This window comes from Rutidosis leptorrhynchoides, chromosome 1, assembly GCF_046630445.1.
Source record: "Rutidosis leptorrhynchoides isolate AG116_Rl617_1_P2 chromosome 1, CSIRO_AGI_Rlap_v1, whole genome shotgun sequence".
Lineage (NCBI taxonomy): Eukaryota > Viridiplantae > Streptophyta > Magnoliopsida > Asterales > Asteraceae > Rutidosis > Rutidosis leptorrhynchoides.
Window position 1 is genome coordinate 153,415,491 of NC_092333.1, and position 17,647 is coordinate 153,433,137.

Genomic DNA, 17,647 nt, shown 5'->3' on the forward strand with positions numbered 1-17,647 from the left:
CGTCGAAATAATGGATCGTGAGGTTAAAAGACTTAAGCAAAACAAGATACCAATTGTTAAGGTTCGATGGAATGCTCGTAGAGGACCCGAGTTCATCTGGGAACGTGAAGATCAGATGAAGAAGAAATACCCGCATCTATTTCCAGAAGATTCGTCAACACCTTCAACAGCTTAAAATTTCGGGACGAAATTTATTTAACGGGTAGGTACTGTAGTGGCCCGAACTTTTCCATGTTTATATATATTAATTGAGATTGATATTTACATGATTAAATGTTTCCAACATGTTAAGCAATCAAACTTGTTAAGACTTGATTAATTGAAATATGTTTCATATAGACAATTGACCACCCAAGTTGACCGGTGATTCACGAACGTTAAAACTTGTAAAAACTATATGATGACATATATATGGATATATATATAGTTAACATGATACTATGATAAGTAAACATATCATTAAGTATATTAACAATGAACTACATATGTAAAAACAAGACTACTAACTTAATGATTTTTAAACGAGACATATATGTAACGATTATCGTTGTAAAGACATTTAATGTATATATATATATCATATTAAGAGATATTCATACATGATAATATCATGATAATATAATAATTTAAAATCTCATTTCATATTATAAACATTGGGTTAACAACATTTAACAAGATCGTTAACCTAAAGGTTTCAAAACAACACTTACATGTAACGACTAACGATGACTTAACGACTCGGTTAAAATGTATATACATGTAGTGTTTTAATATGTATTTATACACTTTTTAAAGACTTCAATACACTTATCAAAATACTTCTACTTAACAAAAATGCTTACAATTACATCCTCGTTCAGTTTCATCAACAATTCTACTCGTATGCACCCGTATTCGTACTCGTACAATACACAGCTTTTAGATGTATGTACTATTGGTATATACACTCCAATGATCAGCTCTTAGCAGCCCATGTGAGTCACCTAACACATGTGGGAACCATCATTTGGCAACTAGCATGAAATATCTCATAAAATTACAAAAATATGAGTAATCATTCATGACTTATTTACATGAAAACAAAATTACATATCCTTTATATCTAATCCATACACCAACGACCAAAAACACCTACAAACACTTTCATTCTTCAATTTTCTTCATCTAATTGATCTCTCTCAAGTTCTATCTTCAAGTTCTAAGTGTTCTCCATAAATTCCAAAAGTTCTAGTTTCATAAAATCAAGAATACTTTCTAGTTTGCTAGCTCACTTCCAATCTTGTAAGGTGATCATCCAACCTCAAGAAATCTTTGTTTCTTACAGTAGGTTATCATTCTAATACAAGGTAATAATCATATTCAAACTTTGGTTCAATTTCTATAACTATAACAATCTTATTTCAAGTGATGATCTTACTTGAACTTGTTTTCGTGTCATGATTCTGCTTCAAGAACTTCGAGCCATCCAAGGATCCATTGAAGCTAGATCCAATTTTCTCTTTTCCAGTAGGTTTATCCAAGGAACTTAAGGTATTAATGATGTTCATAACATCATTCAATTCATACATATAAAGCTATCTTATTCGAAGGTTTAAACTTGTAATCACTAGAACATAGTTTAGTTAATTCTAAACTTGTTCGCAAACAAAAGTTAATCCTTCTAACTTGACTTTTAAAATCAACTAAACACATGTTCTATATCTATATGATATGCTAACTTAATGATTTAAAACCTGGAAACACGAAAAACACCGTAAAACCGGATTTACGCCGTCGTAGTAACACCGCGGGCTGTTTTGGGTTAATTAATTAAAAACTATGATAAACTTTGATTTAAAAGTTGTTATTCTGGGAAAATGATTTTTATTATGAACATGAAACTATATCCAAAAATTATGGTTAAACTCAAAGTGGAAGTATGTTTTCTAAAATGGTCATCTAGACGTCGTTCTTTCGACTGAAATGACTACCTTTACAAAAATGACTTGTAACTTATTTTTCCGACTATAAACCTATAATTTTTCTGTTTAGATTCATAAAATAGAGTTCAATATGAAACCATAGCAATTTGATTCACTCAAAACGGATTTAAAATGAAGAAGTTATGGGTAAAACAAGATTGGATAATTTTTCTCATTTTAGCTACGTGAAAATTGGTAACAAATCTATTCCAACCATAACTTAATCAACTTGTATTGTATATTATGTAATCTTGAGATACCATAGACACGTATACAATGTTTCGACCTATCATGTCGACACATCTATATATATTTCGGAACAACCATAGACACTCTATATGTGAATGTTGGAGTTAGCTATACAGGGTTGAGGTTGATTCCAAAATATATATAGTTTGAGTTGTGATCAATACTGAGATACGTATACACTGGGTCGTGGATTGATTCAAGATAATATTTATCGATTTATTTCTGTACATCTAACTGTGGACAACTAGTTGTAGGTTACTAACGAGGACAGCTGACTTAATAAACTTAAAACATCAAAATATATTAAAAGTGTTGTAAATATATTTTGAACATACTTTGATATACATGTATATATTGTTATAGGTTCGTGAATCAACCAGTGGCCAAGTCTTACTTCCCGACGAAGTAAAAATCTGTGAAAGTGAGTTATAGTCCCACTTTTAAAATCTAATATTTTTGGGATGAGAATACATGCAGGTTTTATAAATGATTTACAAAATAGACACAAGTACGTGAAACTACATTCTATGGTTGAATTATCGAAATCGAATAAGCCCCTTTTTATTAAGTCTGGTAATCTAAGAATTAGGGAACAGACACCCTAATTGACGCGAATCCTAAAGATAGATCTATTGGGCCTAACAAACCCCATCCAAAGTACCGGATGCTTTAGTACTTCGAAATTTATATCATATCCGAAGGGTGTCCCGGAATGATGGGGATATTCTTATATATGCATCTTGTTAATGTCGGTTACCAGGTGTTCACCATATGAATGATTTTTATCTCTATGTATGGGATGTGTATTGAAATATGAAATCTTGTGGTCTATTATTATGATTTGATATATATAGGTTAAACCTATAACTCACCAACATTTTTGTTGACGTTTTAAGCATGTTTATTCTCAGGTGATTATTAAGAGCTTCCGCTGTCGCATACTTAAATAAGGACGAGATTTGGAGTCCATGCTTGTATAATATTGTGTAAAAACTGCATTCAAGAAACTTATTTTGTTGTAACATATTTGTATTGTAAACCATTATGTAATGGTCGTGTGTAAACAGGATATTTTAGATTATCATTATTTGATAATCTACGTAAAGCTTTTTAAAACCTTTATCTATGAAATAAAGGTTATGGTTTGTTTTAAAAATGAATGCAGTCTTTGAAAAACGTCTCATATAGAGGTCAAAACCTCGCAACGAAATCAATTAATATGGAACGTTTTTAATCAATAAGAACGGGACATTTCACTCTACCTCCACCCTATGACCATAACGCCGCCATAGCCGCGAGTCAGGATGCATATAGGCGTTTCTACGAGGAACAACGCCTAAACGAGCAACAGCAGCGACAGCAACAGGAGGAGGGCGAACGAGGAGGACCATTTTGGAGCCCATTTGACTAGTTCTATTGTTTTAAACATTTTTATTTTTATGGTGTGTAATAACATTATTGTATGGTGTGTTTTAATACTTTTATGTTTCTTATGTTTTATTATATATTAGCAAGAAAGTAGAGTGGGGTAAAATTGTTTTGTACGATTGATGTAACATGGTTTTGACAGGTACAGAAGAAAATGCAATTAGACGAAACGAAACATCGAATTACATTGTGATACAAACGTTGGATAAAATCATAGGTAAAACAATTTGAAAATCCAAATCGGTTAACAAAGGAAGTTCCAAATACTTCACACTATTTGCCCTCTCAAATTTATACATTATTATCTGATTTTATGTAATGAGGGCATTACATAATCTTAAGTGTGGGGTGGGAATATATAAATTCTCGAGAACTTATAAGTTATTGGTTTTTATGAAAATTTGAAAATCTTTAAACAAATATAACAAATAAATTTTTAAGGTAACTACGAGCGATTAAAGCATAGGTGTCAAAAACCGAAATTATCGTCTCAATACATTAAAAACGCATAAGTTTATTTGTTTAAAACCTATAAAAGAAAACCAAGTATAACAAGAATTTATAAAACCTTATGTTGAGAACCATATATCACATGTTTCTATGAAGTTATTGCAGATATCATTGCTTTGGAACGTATAAACCTGAATATTCCATTATTACGAGTAATAGAGGATGAATCAAGTCCATCCCGTAAGGAAGTAAAGTCTTCCAAATTGACACACTTGCTAACTTATGTTAGAAGATGTAGTCCAGAACAGCTGTAGGTTGACGAAAAATCTTGTAAAGTCATCCCTAAAATCGGCTGGAAATCCACCTAACCTCAGCATCAAACAGGGTTTTTGGTGGTCAGACTTATCCTAACCATGAGAAGGATATGTCTCGTACAATGGGGGGGCACAATGCAAATTAGCTTTTAAGACTAATGAATCTAATCCCCAGATGGATAATCTCCGTAAAGATTAACCGCATCTATGTTTGACCGCGGTCAACATACATATGCCATAACAAATTGAGGTGTGCAAACTCATGGTTCACCGATGATATTTGGACACGATATAATTTTGTTCTAAAAACTTATGCTATTTTATGAATTATATTTGTGTAAAACTATTTTTGGACATTTGGCTTCAAGTTCCATGATACTACAATCATGGGGGCGAATAGCTTGCTAATCGCCGACTGAGACTTCGGTTTTCAGTTACCCTCAACCGGAATTTGAGGTTAAAACCGGAAAACGTGTCTAGTGTAAAAACTAGCATGACATTTTAATAAATCATAAAACGTTTTCACAAGGTCCAATTTTCCCTAAGGATCCAAATTTTTAAACCCTAATCACGAGTTTCATGTTTGTTTCTGTTGTCAGAATTTCGTTTCGTGTGGTGTGCGTGTGATCCAATAAATACTGTGTTGTGTAATATATTTCATATAGCGTGTGTTTCATTTCGTGTAGTGTGTGTTGTGTGATCTAATGTTCGATAATAAAGATATATATAATGTTCTAATTCTGTTCAAGGACGTAATTGCTTGAGGACAAGCAACGTTCAAGTGTGGGGTATTTTGATATTGCTCTAAACATACATATTATTCGACGCAATATCACTTATATTTCATAGGTTTTCACCATCTACAAAGACATTCAATGAGCATTTCACGAGAAAAACGATAAAAGTAGACAAGAGCTTGCTATTCGAAGAAACGACGATAAAACGATAGTTTTAACCAAATTTATATCAAGAAACGTTTATCCGAATGAAAGTACAAGATAATTGAAGAAAAGAGTTCAAATGGAAAGTGCCAAGTCAATTTAACGTCAACACGGGATCAACATAGAACAAACGAAAAAGAAAAATAAAGAAAACTGCCATTATCTCTTACGCGAATCGTGTAGATCTACACGAAACGCGTAGTAATTTAGCCTTACGCGAATCGTGTGACCTCTACACGAAACGCGTAATGTTAGGCCGAGTTTAATCATGGATCAGAAATGGGGCGGCTGCTTTTGAGATTAAAAACTATTCTTTTTCTTAGTGCTACAGCAAATAGGATGGCTTTTGACTCAACTACTACTTCTATTTCAATGATAAATAAGGAGATACATAACAGATATTAAGGAGACAATTATTATACACACATACAAATTATTGTCATTTATTTTTAGCACTCTGTATCATTTTCATTTTAATCTCAAGGTTCAATATTTAGGATAGTTTCAAATATTAAGGGGGTATTGTTCGTGATTAAGGGTGTTATTGTACGCGTGAAAGGGGTGTTATTATTGTAATTTTCTACCGTTTGAAGTTAATGAAAGTGAAGATATTTTAGTAAGTTTACTCTGTTAAAATTATCGTTGTTATTATGTTTGCATATCCATATTTTTATGTTTACCCTAGCGTAATGAATAGCTAAATTTTCATAGTGTTTGCTTAGATGTAGAGCCCCTAGTGAAATGGATTGTTATCAATTGTAAAAGTTAAAATGTAACTTTAGTATTTTTAATATTGAGCCTAGTTAAAAGAACCATTTTTATGTAATTAGGTATTTAACCCTTGCCACTTAATTTATTAAATTTAAAATAACGAAAGTTGTTTTTATTTACATAAATTAAGCTTCAACATTAAAAATGATCTAGACGAATTTATGGATAAGTTATTAACACCAATTTAGAAATAAACTTCGGTGGTTTGGGTAATATCAATAATTATATGACAGTGAAATTGTAAAAAGGGAAACCGTTACGATTTGGGTATTGGCGAAAGTCAAAACTAGGCTAGGTCTCAATTTAAATACTTAAGGAATAGTAGCTATCTAAAAAGAATCCGATGAAAATTAGATTTTATTTAGTTAGTCTTAACCTTATATTTATTCGAAAGAAAAATATAAAGTTTATTACTAAAACATTTTAAATAGGGCGTAAACTCAAAACAATCCATGGACCTAGGGGTGACACATTTAAGTAAACACTCCCATTTATCCCATTATTATTTCTTGTAAACGTATTATTATTATTATTTGCGAATTATTATTATAAAATATAAAAGATTACATAAAGATACTTAAAATTCGTACCAGACTGTTTGTCACATCGTATAAGTCATACGCGAATCGTGTATGGTATACGCGAAACGCGTATGCCTGTAAATCAAACTGTACGATCAGAATCACACAATTCGCGTAGGTTTTAAATTATACGCGATACGCGTATAAATACGCGAAACGCGTAAGGTAATAACGCGGCTACAGTACCAGTTAGGGTAAAATTAGGGTTTTAATTATTTAATTATTTATATTTAGGTTATTACTATATAATTAATATTAGTTATTATAAAATACCTTAATACATGTTTTAACCTTATAATTAGTGTTAATTAAAAGTTTATAACTTATAATTAGATTGTAATTAGTTAAATTACTATTCCTAATAATTTATATTAATATAATTAAAACTTGTCATTTAGTTAATTTAAATAAGTTTATATTATAATTACTCAAAACAAAATTCTAAACATATAGTTTTATTAAAAATTACTATTTTACTAATTACCATCTAGTAATATCATTAATGCATCATAATTAGCATAATTTCATTTAGTTCCTTTTTAAGTTATTTATTGTAATCTTGTAATTTTATTTATGAAGTAAATTAGTTAAGTTATTTTCTGTTACTGTTATATTATAAATTCCTAATCCAAAACCCCCTTTAATTAAGTTTGACATCAAAGACTATTAAAAACCATTAAACACTCCATCTCCCTGTGGAACGAATCGGATTTACCAACAAACTAAACTACATGAATAGGACTAGTTGCCTATATATGTGTGAAATCAACCTGAATTCAATAAAATACCACATATACAATAAATCAATTCGTGTAACAAAACAACTCAAATCCGTTCATAAATAAAGGTTACGATCCAGCACATCAGGGTTTAGAGTCAGGAGCAAGGTATTCGTTAATGACTTCAGCAGGTACTGAATCATTTGGATCCTTTGAAGTCAGGTTCAGTCTTTGTAATTTGTCCACAGCCTCCTTCCTACTTGCTCAATCCATTTTCCAGTTCCAAAACTTCTCTTTTTCTGCGCTTTGCCAACACACTTCATCATTATCATCCAGCTTTTACCGTTTAAAGTCGTTTATAGTTTTTGCTGCTTCATCAGCATTTTTTTTTTTCATTTTCGGAGAACCAATTCGTAGTTCGGAGTGTTTTTCAGAAACTTCACATTCAAATTAAGTCCAGAAGATAGACGTTATATATACACATATAATTGTTGGCGTAGACATCCTGTGAGATTTCAAAATACTGATTGCTAATTCCCAATGATTCGTATGGCAATTCTCATTACAAGATGCGAATGAGTAAATGATGGGGTTTCAATGAATAATTATAATGACTTTTTGGAGAGGCTAAAGTCAAAAGGTAATGAAGTTGTTGGTACATCTGCTAATAATGTGGTGGAATGTAAAAGGTTCCCTGGTAACGAAGGTGTATATCTCAAGGTTATAATAAGGTTAGTCTGACTGAAAAGTTGAAGTTGACTTGCTGGAGCTGTGACAAAACTGGCTACTTTGAATAGGAGTCGCAAAGTTATTTTTGCTAATAAATGCCAAAGAATCTGACGCGGTTACGTTGTTTAAACTTTTACTTTGGTTTCAAGAGTTTTTCGGGTACATAACTGTGGGTAACATGTGGTTGGATCATCATCTCGATTGCTCATCATTCGAAGTGTCTTCAGAAATTTTTGAAGGGTTTGAACACATATTGTAATCGTTAACATACATTTGATGTTCTAACACAGTTTTGAAGTCAAAATATAGCTTGTGAAAGATGTAATGATCTAAGAGTGATGATTTTGGTCATATCTCAAGTTGAATTTTGAGATTTCAAAATCAGAATATGTAATTAAATTTTGAATGAGTATGGTTGTTTTGATTTCTATAAAAGAATGTATATTGTTGTGAAAGTAGGGAGTATAATGGATGATTTGCTGAATCAGATTCGAAGAATGTAACATATTAATTGTGAATTTATATATCTCTCGGGTATTACCTACCCGTTAAAAAAAAAAAATTTCACAATTAATATTTTGTACAAAAGAATTTTATTACAGTCTTTATGAAAATATATATATGTATATTTTCTTCAGATGTAATATAGATTTAATGAGTTAATGTTAAATTAAACTCATTTGATTTACGGTTGAAACTAGAATTGAATAATCCCTAAAGGCTTTAAAAAGTACATAACTTTTACGCAGTATTTCTTTAATGACATTGAAATTATGAATCAATACTTCGTTATTTATTGATGTATGATGTTCGGTTCGTGGAATTCTTGTGAATTTCGCAAAGTACGAATGATGTTATCTGAAAAGTTTCGAGTACATCGATGATGAAAGTGTAAAATCAAATATATACTTGATTTATTATGAATTGGAATTTGTTGAATTGCAACAGAGATTGTAGTTAACGCTGGTTAAGTTGCGGCCGAAGGACGTACATTATTGCATATTTGTAATATGAATTAACCGAGTAGTTAAGATTCCCACACAATAGCTTAGCACGGAAAGATTTATTTCAATATATATATATATATATATATATATATATATATATATATATATATAATATACATATAATTTCTTCAGAGGGAATGAGTTAATTCTTCATAACTCGTTGATACAATATACACGTTATTGATTCGTAATGATGTCCACAGTGATTCTTGAATTGACGGAGTTTGTGATGTTATCGGTGTTGTTGATTCGGATGTTGACTGTACTGATGATGCTGGTAATGCTGACGGTACTGTTGATGCTGTTGGTAAAGCAAGTTTAGCTTGTTAATCACACACCATTTATGTCAGGGTTTCTACTCTTCCTTCTATCATTTTGATTCGTTTAACTGATTTATGGTTAGGGCTAGATTAGATAATCTCTAAGACTTTAGAGATTACATAATCGCCGCGGAATGTTTCTCCAATGAAGTTATGAATTAATACTTTGTCAGTTATTGTTGTTGGTACTCCTTGGTATCTATGGTGCGTATGACGTTGATGCTCATGGGACAGATTGTGAAGTTAAGGTTTACGACGCGGTTGTGGTTGGAGGTGGTAATGGTACTGTTGGCGTTGATGATGGTGGTACTGGTTATGCTGTTGGTGCTGCTGCTGGTGTTTGTAATCTTTGCACCATATTCTCCAAAGCCACTACCCGAGCGCGAAGCTCGTTGACTTCTTTTATTATACCGGGGTGATTGTCGGTTCGGACGAGCGGATAAATATAATCTAGAATTTGATGTAGTATATAATCGTGACGAGATACTCTGGAAATGAGAGAGAAAATGGTGTTTCGGATTGGTTCGCCGGTAAGTGCTTTAGGTTATTCGTTAAGAGGGCAATGGGGTGGATGGAAGAGATCACCTTCTTCTTGTCTCCAATGATTAAGGAGGCTACGAACCCATCCCCAATTCATCCAGAATAGATGATGGCTGATTGGTTGATCCATTCCGGTCACACTGTTTTCAGAGCTGGAGTGGGATTCCATTTCGGAATCCGAGGAACTTGAATTAATGATGAATTCCATTTCGTACGATTGAATAAGGATTTTTTTCGATATGAAATGATTTTCGGTTATCGGATGGTATTCTAATTACATAGAATATCCATAGATATAGAACAAATGATTTCGTAGATTACGGAGGAATTTACGGGATATGTCAGGTAAAGTTTAAAGTAACAGATACGATAAGATATGATTTAGCAGATACGCTAAGATATGAATTTTGTCTATACACTACTCATGCAATTAATGTAGCAAGACGTGTTTAAACTAGTAATGATAAGCAGGTAATTTCCTAAGAATGATAAGCAGATGATTTCCGACTAAAAATGATAAGCAAAACTTTTGACATGCAGACACGGTCGAAGTCCAGACTCACTAATGCATCCTAACGACTTATCAGTTAGACACACTAATGCAGACATGGTTCGCTAAGACCACCGCTCTGATACCAACTGAAATGACCCGTTCATATACATTATAAATGATTCACAATAGTTGATTACATTGCGAGGTATTTGACCTCTATATGATACATTTTACAAACATTGCATTCGTTTTTAAAAGACAAAATTTCTTTACATCAAAAATTGACAGGCATGCATACCATTTCATAATACCCACTATCCAACTATAAATTGATTTAATAATAATCTTTGATGAACTCAATGACTCGAATGCAACGTTCTTCGAAATATGCTATGAAAGACTCTAAGTAATATCTTTAAAATGAGCAAATGCACAGCGGAAGATTTCTTTAACACCTGAGAATAAACATGCTTTAAAGTGTCAACCAAAAGGTTGGTGAGTTCATTAGTTTATCATAATCATTTATTTTCATCATTTTAATAGACCACAAGAATTTCATTTCCAGTTCTCAAAAATATACGTCCCATGCATAGAGACAAAAATAATCATTCATATGGTGAACACCTGGTAACCGACATTAACTAGATACATATAAGAATATCCCCTATCATTCCGGGATCCTCCTTCGGACATGATATAAATTTCGAAGTACTAAAGCATCCGGTACTTTGGATGGGGTTTGTTAGGCCCAATAGATCTATCTTTAGGATTCGCGTCAATTAGGGTGTCTGTTCCCTAATTCTTAGATTACCAGACTAAAAAGGGGCATATTCGGTTTAATAATCCAGCCATAGAATGTAGTTTCATTTACTTGTGTCTATTTCATAAAATAGTTATAAAAGCAGCGCATGTATTCTCAGTCCCAAAAATATATATTGTAAAAGCATTTAAAAAGGGATCAAATGAAACTCACGCATATAAATATTGTAAAACAGTTAATAAAACATTTGCATGTATTCTCAGCTCAAAAATGTATATAAAAAGGGAATAATGAAACTCACCATACTGTATTTCGTAGTAAAAATACATATAACGTCATTGAACAAGTGCAAGGTTGGCCTCGGATTCACGAACCTATATTAATTATATATATTTATATGTTGGTCAATATTTGTATAGCAATTTAGGTCAGGTCATAGTGTAATCCTATCCTATAGCTCGAGTCTGACTCTACAGTATAGTAACATGTTATATTACTCATGTTCAATTAAGATTCTAGTAAAAGGTGACGTGTGAAACAACGTAACACAAATGGTTTCATAATCATAAAATAGTATTTTAGTTTTTTTTTTTTTTTTTTTTTTTAGAGAAAATCAACACAAAAAGTTAACTGAAAAGTTAACAGGAAAAGTCAAAGTTCAAAGTCAAAAGTCAAAGGTTAAAGTTAAAAATCAAAGGTTAAAGTAAAAATGAGGTCGCATGCAAATATATAATAACTTATACAAAAATGATTTTCGGTCAAACATGACTAAACGGGCCACTTCAGCTATTTTTAGAAAAAATTATCGGAACTCCGATTGATAAACGGCCAAAGATAAAAGTTACATATTACCAAAAAAAGTAAGCATAAATATTACAGAAGTAAACTAAACCTAGACAACTCGTAGTTGCCAACGCGTTTTCGGCATTTCAAAGTTAATTTTTCAGCTTTAATAAATTTACAAAAGTGACCGAGTAGCCTACTTTGGAGATTTTTAGAAAATTCCTCAAAACTCGTATTGACAAACAGTCAAAGCCTGCAAATTCTCGTTACCACAAAGATATAACATGATTTTTGGCAAGAGTAAACACATATCAGGCCGACCATGACAACTGGTACAAAACTGACATTTTTAAATAAAAAAGTTTCAGCTCTTTTTAGAATTTTAAAATGTTACCAAACCGTCAACTTTGATGATTTTTAGAAAAATCATCGAGACTCGAATTGACAAACGGCCAGAGTTGTTTGTTAGATCTTACAGCAAAGAATTCAGTGGTATTTTTTTTTATATATGAAACAACGCAGATCAGCGAGAATTTCAGTTCCCGTTTCGACATTTCATCAAAATTTGCAAAACTTCTTTTGTCCATAACTTGACAACCGTTCAACGAAACGAGACGTGCTTTATATGAAAATTCATCTACTCGACGAGTAGAATCCAAATAACCACTTTTTATAACCCATAAAATTAGTTCACTAATTATCATCAGCAATTTTAATTACGAAATTAATTATGCAATTTGTTTATTTCATAACTTTCTAACCGTTACTTGGATTCAAGTGATTCTTAAACCAAAATTCAACTATTTTTCGCTAGCTTTCCAACGACATGCATATCTTATACCTTATCTCAATCGTATATGTAACTAATTCAGGAATCAACATAACCTATCTAATGGCAATATCAAAAGTACAAGCAAGCATAATCCTATATACTCGAGCACTAGTCAGGGATACACTATTAGTATGTAAAAATTAAATTATGAGTACTCACATATCAATATTGAGATTCAATATTGCAGGAAAGGTACGTAAACGCAACGGAGATGATAAACACTATATTGACCTCACGAGCATACCCCTGAACCATACTCAATCACCTCCATAGCTATAACCCATAATTTCCTTAATCATATCCCACTCGAAAAAAACAACTTCGAAATCACTCGGACAGCACTCCGTCGTAATATTTTATGTATACTAATAATATCTTGAGATAATACGGAGTAAATATATATATGTAAATCGATTGAGAGAGTTTAGAGAAAACTATTTTCAAGTTTCTATGAAATAATGAAACCTATTGAATTCTATTTATAATAGATTTTTGAATTATTAAAGTGAATTATTAAAGTATGAATTATTAAAGTGAATTATTAAAGTATGAATTATTAAAGTGAATTATTAAAGTATGAATTATTAAAGTGAATTATTAAAGTATGAATTATTAAAGTGAATTATTAAAGTATGAATTATTAAAGTTAAAGTAAAGTAAAAATAAAGTAAAGGTAAAGTTTAAGTATAGTAAAAGTATAAAACTATGTACGTATAATACGCGTATAAATATATATAATATTAATTTAAATCGTTATATATATTTAATAAAATAAAATATAAATATCGTTATCTTTATCATACTAGTTAAGTAATGAGTTGTCAAAAGTGGTTCTAGATATTTATAAAAGTTATATACGTTTTAATAATAAAGTTCTTTTTAAACTGAAAACGTTTTTGTACGTTTGAAACTAAATAGATCAATCGAGTCTTTATGAAATTCAATCTTTCACTATCCTTTATCTAGTTCTCAATGATTGACAATTTGTTCTTATTTATAAATCACTTTACCATTTTTCGAATATTGTTAAAACGGAAAGATTTCTCAAATCAACGTGGGCCTTTCAACAGAGACTTGTAATCATAATTCAATATATCTGATAATTCAATCATTTGATCTTATCTTCTAATTCCATTGATAAACATTTTGAAACAGATACAATCATATAAAGTATTTAATCTAATATTTTATTTACGTTTCAAGTTATAATATATATACACATATACATATATAATCATATTCCTTTAATGGTTCGTGAATCGTTGGAACTTGGTCGAGGTTGAATGAATGTATGAACATAGTTTAAAATTCTTGAAATTTAACTTAACAAATATTGCTTATCGTGTCGGAATCATATAAAGATTAAAGTTTAAATTTGGTTGGAAATTTCCGGGTTGTCACAACTAAAATGTATGATCTTATGTTTGTATAATCTTATTCTTCTGTATATTTAAAAATACCAATATAAATATGTTACAAATAGTCTTCTTATGGAAACATCGACTTTATATTGATCATCTTTTATTATTAGATTGTTTTGATAATCAAATTCAAAGTAAAATAACAAATACAATAAAAAAAAAAATGATTTCACCATTCAAAAATTCCGCGAAATTGCGGGTCTTTAACTAGTACGGAGTATGATTCTCCAGTGTAGCGGGGCCCAATTCTCTTGTTATTATTATTATTATTATTATTATTATTATTATTATTATTATTATTATTATTATTATTATTATTATATATACTAAACCAAGAACCGATTTTGGTCGTTCAAGTAGTTGAAACGACAACCAAATACAAGGGTAAAAATGATAAGTTGGCATAAACTTAAGGAGTACTGGATGTAACTTCAAGGGGTGCAATCTACAACTACTCATTTACATGAGTGGTATTAAACATAACTTTTGTATTTAATATAAAAACTATTAAACAAAAACCACCAAATATTTTGGCCGGACTTATCTTTTTTTCGACGCGAGTTAAACTTCTCCGTCACCATCGTTCAACTCGAAATAATTTTACGAACACAACGCAACTAGCTATGCGCAAAACATGCGCCGGGGGGGGGGGGGGGGGGGGGGGTGGGGGGGGGGGGGTGACCGCAACTGCGGAAGATGAACATACGGGTGATTATGCAACTGCGGAAGATGAACATGCGAGTGATTAAGTCCCTTTGGTGATCCGTACTCTTGTTCAGAAAAAATAAAATAATACGGAGTAATAAATAAATAAATTAAAAATAAAATTAAAATTAATAATAAATAAAATAATTATTAATTAAATAATTATTAAAAAATAAGGAGGGAGGTTTAGATTTGGGGGATGATTCATACACATACTTTTTTGATCCTCACACACCAGTTGAGAATTATTAGAAGGGTAAAGGTTAAAATAGGTGTGTGAGGATAAAAAAGTGTGTGTATCCGACCGATCCCGGAGTCGTATAAAAACTCATATATCTCAATTCGAAATCCCTAATTTGTGCGTGCCGAAAGACTAAAATAAATAGTAAAATCTTGAATTGAATTCAGCAGAGCAGGGCAAAAGTAAGAAGAAGATAAGATGGCGGATGACTGGTTTCACCACCTATCTTTGGATATCCAAACTGAAATTCTAAAAAAGCTGCCGGTTAAATCACTTATTCGATTCAGATCCGTTTCAAAAGCATGGAGGTCTCTGATCGATAGCTCCAAATTTATCACTGATCACAGCTTCAACAACCGCCGCACTGGGCCAAATCGTCTACTTTTAAGGTACGTTGATGAAACAAAGGGTTCCGATTTTGAATACGTTTCGATTATAGATGATGATGATGATGATGATGATGATGATGATGATAGTTTATCCCAAAAGGAGGTTATCCATACTGATACCATTCCTATGTATGATGATATACTTGTTGATAAACCGTACTCTATAATCGGTATCTCTCAAGGCTTGTTCTGTTTCTACAATTTCTATGAATCTACCACAAGTGTTATTTGGAATCCATCTATTAGAAAATCAGTTGCTATTAAAATGCCTAATAATAATAATAATAATATGTTATATCGTCCTATGGAACCCGCTATTGGTTTCGGGGTGTGTCCCCGTACTAGTGATCCTAAGCTTATCTGGATTACAAGTTTTCAGAATTGGAAAGTTGAAGTTTTTACGTTAAGCTCCGGGACTTGGAGAAGTAGTATATCCTCTTGCAATTGGCCTCCTGAAAGAGTTATTGTAATAAACTCGAAGCAAGTAGATCTAGATGGGTTTATTTACTGGTACGCTTGGGAGATTGTTTATGTTGATGATGATGATGATGTGGGCGGAAAAAAGAAGCTGCTTAATAATTGTATTATATCATTTGATTTGACAACCGAAGAATTTAAACAAGTATACCTTCCTCGTAAATTACTTGCTCCTAATTTCTTAACCAACCCTGCCATTAATGTGACCATATCGAAGCTAAGGGATTCTCTTGTTGTGGTTGAAAACACTCTTGTGGTTGGAGAACAAGTTTATGGCGTATGGATGATAAAACAACATGGTGGTGGTAGTGTTTCAAGCTCATCGTTTACAAAGCTATTCACCATTGGCCTTGGCCTACCAGATGCATGTATAGAAAGCGTGCTAGGATTTAGAAAGAATGGCAGACCAATACTTGAAGTTAAAAGCATCATATATGGTAATGGTAATGGTAATGGTAATGGTAATGGTTATGGTAATGTTATTAACAACTTGAGTGATATGGTTACTTATGAACACACCAACAATTCAAAACAACACATTAGTCATTTAGGGATTATTATGTATGGAAAAAGAGTTATATCATTTGTGAGTTCCTATGTGGAAACACTACTTTTGCTTGATCATCATTGAGAGATTTTGATTGATTGTAAGACCACTCCCAACCATGACACCGTCATGGACACTTCCTCAGCGCCACATCAGCTTTCTCTCTCCTCATTTCTCACCACTTCCTCTCATAACACTCTCAGGACACATCATTGCCAACCATGACATACTTCCTCCCAATCACATACCCCACAAAATTAATTAAATAAGTAATGTACAAGGTTGTTTATGCTAAAGTACAAGTAAATAAAGCAAAGAAAAAAAGAAAGAAAAAATGATCTCGTGCTGGAAGATGCTTGGGGAAGAAACAGATGAGGGCGAATCTTGTGAGGGCGGACTGAGGGCTTGGGAGGGCACACCAATGCCAATGGAGCCCTCGAGGAAGAATGGTGAGGAAGGGATTGAGGGCGGACCATTGGGAGTGGTCTAAGTGGGTGGTGTTTATATATTATATTATTATTTTTTTTTTATTTTTATTTTTTGTTAACACAAATTATTTGTGGATAAAGAGAAAGGCAACATCGGCCAAAGTGTGTGGAGCTGCTAATGACCGATGCTTGTGTTAGCAGCAGTTATATAAATGTTTGCAACATGTATGTTTATTTGCTTTGCTCTGCTACACATGATGAATTTGTATTTGTACTTGTGTTTAAATAATGATTATTGATTAATTGATTGATACTATTGTTTTTTAATCCAGAGATACCATTTTTTAAAAAGTAAGTAGATTTACACCATATGAATTTTGGGGGATTTTGGTTTGTGATGCTTTGGCTATGGAAGCGAGGTTAGGTTTGACTATCTCAAGTCAAACTTGGACTAATTCCGAATGAATTATCATTTGATCGATTAGATCAAGGTCGTCTTAAGGGTTATGCAAATAATAAGATGGATGCAGAATTAACTTTTGAAAGTCAATATTCAATTTT

General features: G+C 32.0%; 1 protein-coding gene across 1 annotated transcript; it reads left to right on the forward strand.

The window, feature by feature from the left end:
• The first annotated feature begins 15,443 nt into the window (after nucleotides 1–15,443).
• Nucleotides 15,444–17,274, forward strand: LOC139890304 (F-box/kelch-repeat protein At3g23880-like). The gene is made up of 2 exons (XM_071873195.1): nucleotides 15,444–16,758; nucleotides 17,228–17,274. The coding sequence occupies exon 1, from the start codon at nucleotides 15,444–15,446 to the stop codon at nucleotides 16,740–16,742; it is 1,299 nt and encodes a 432-aa protein (XP_071729296.1). The 3' UTR covers nucleotides 16,743–16,758; nucleotides 17,228–17,274.
• Nucleotides 17,275–17,647: the final 373 nt, after the last annotated feature.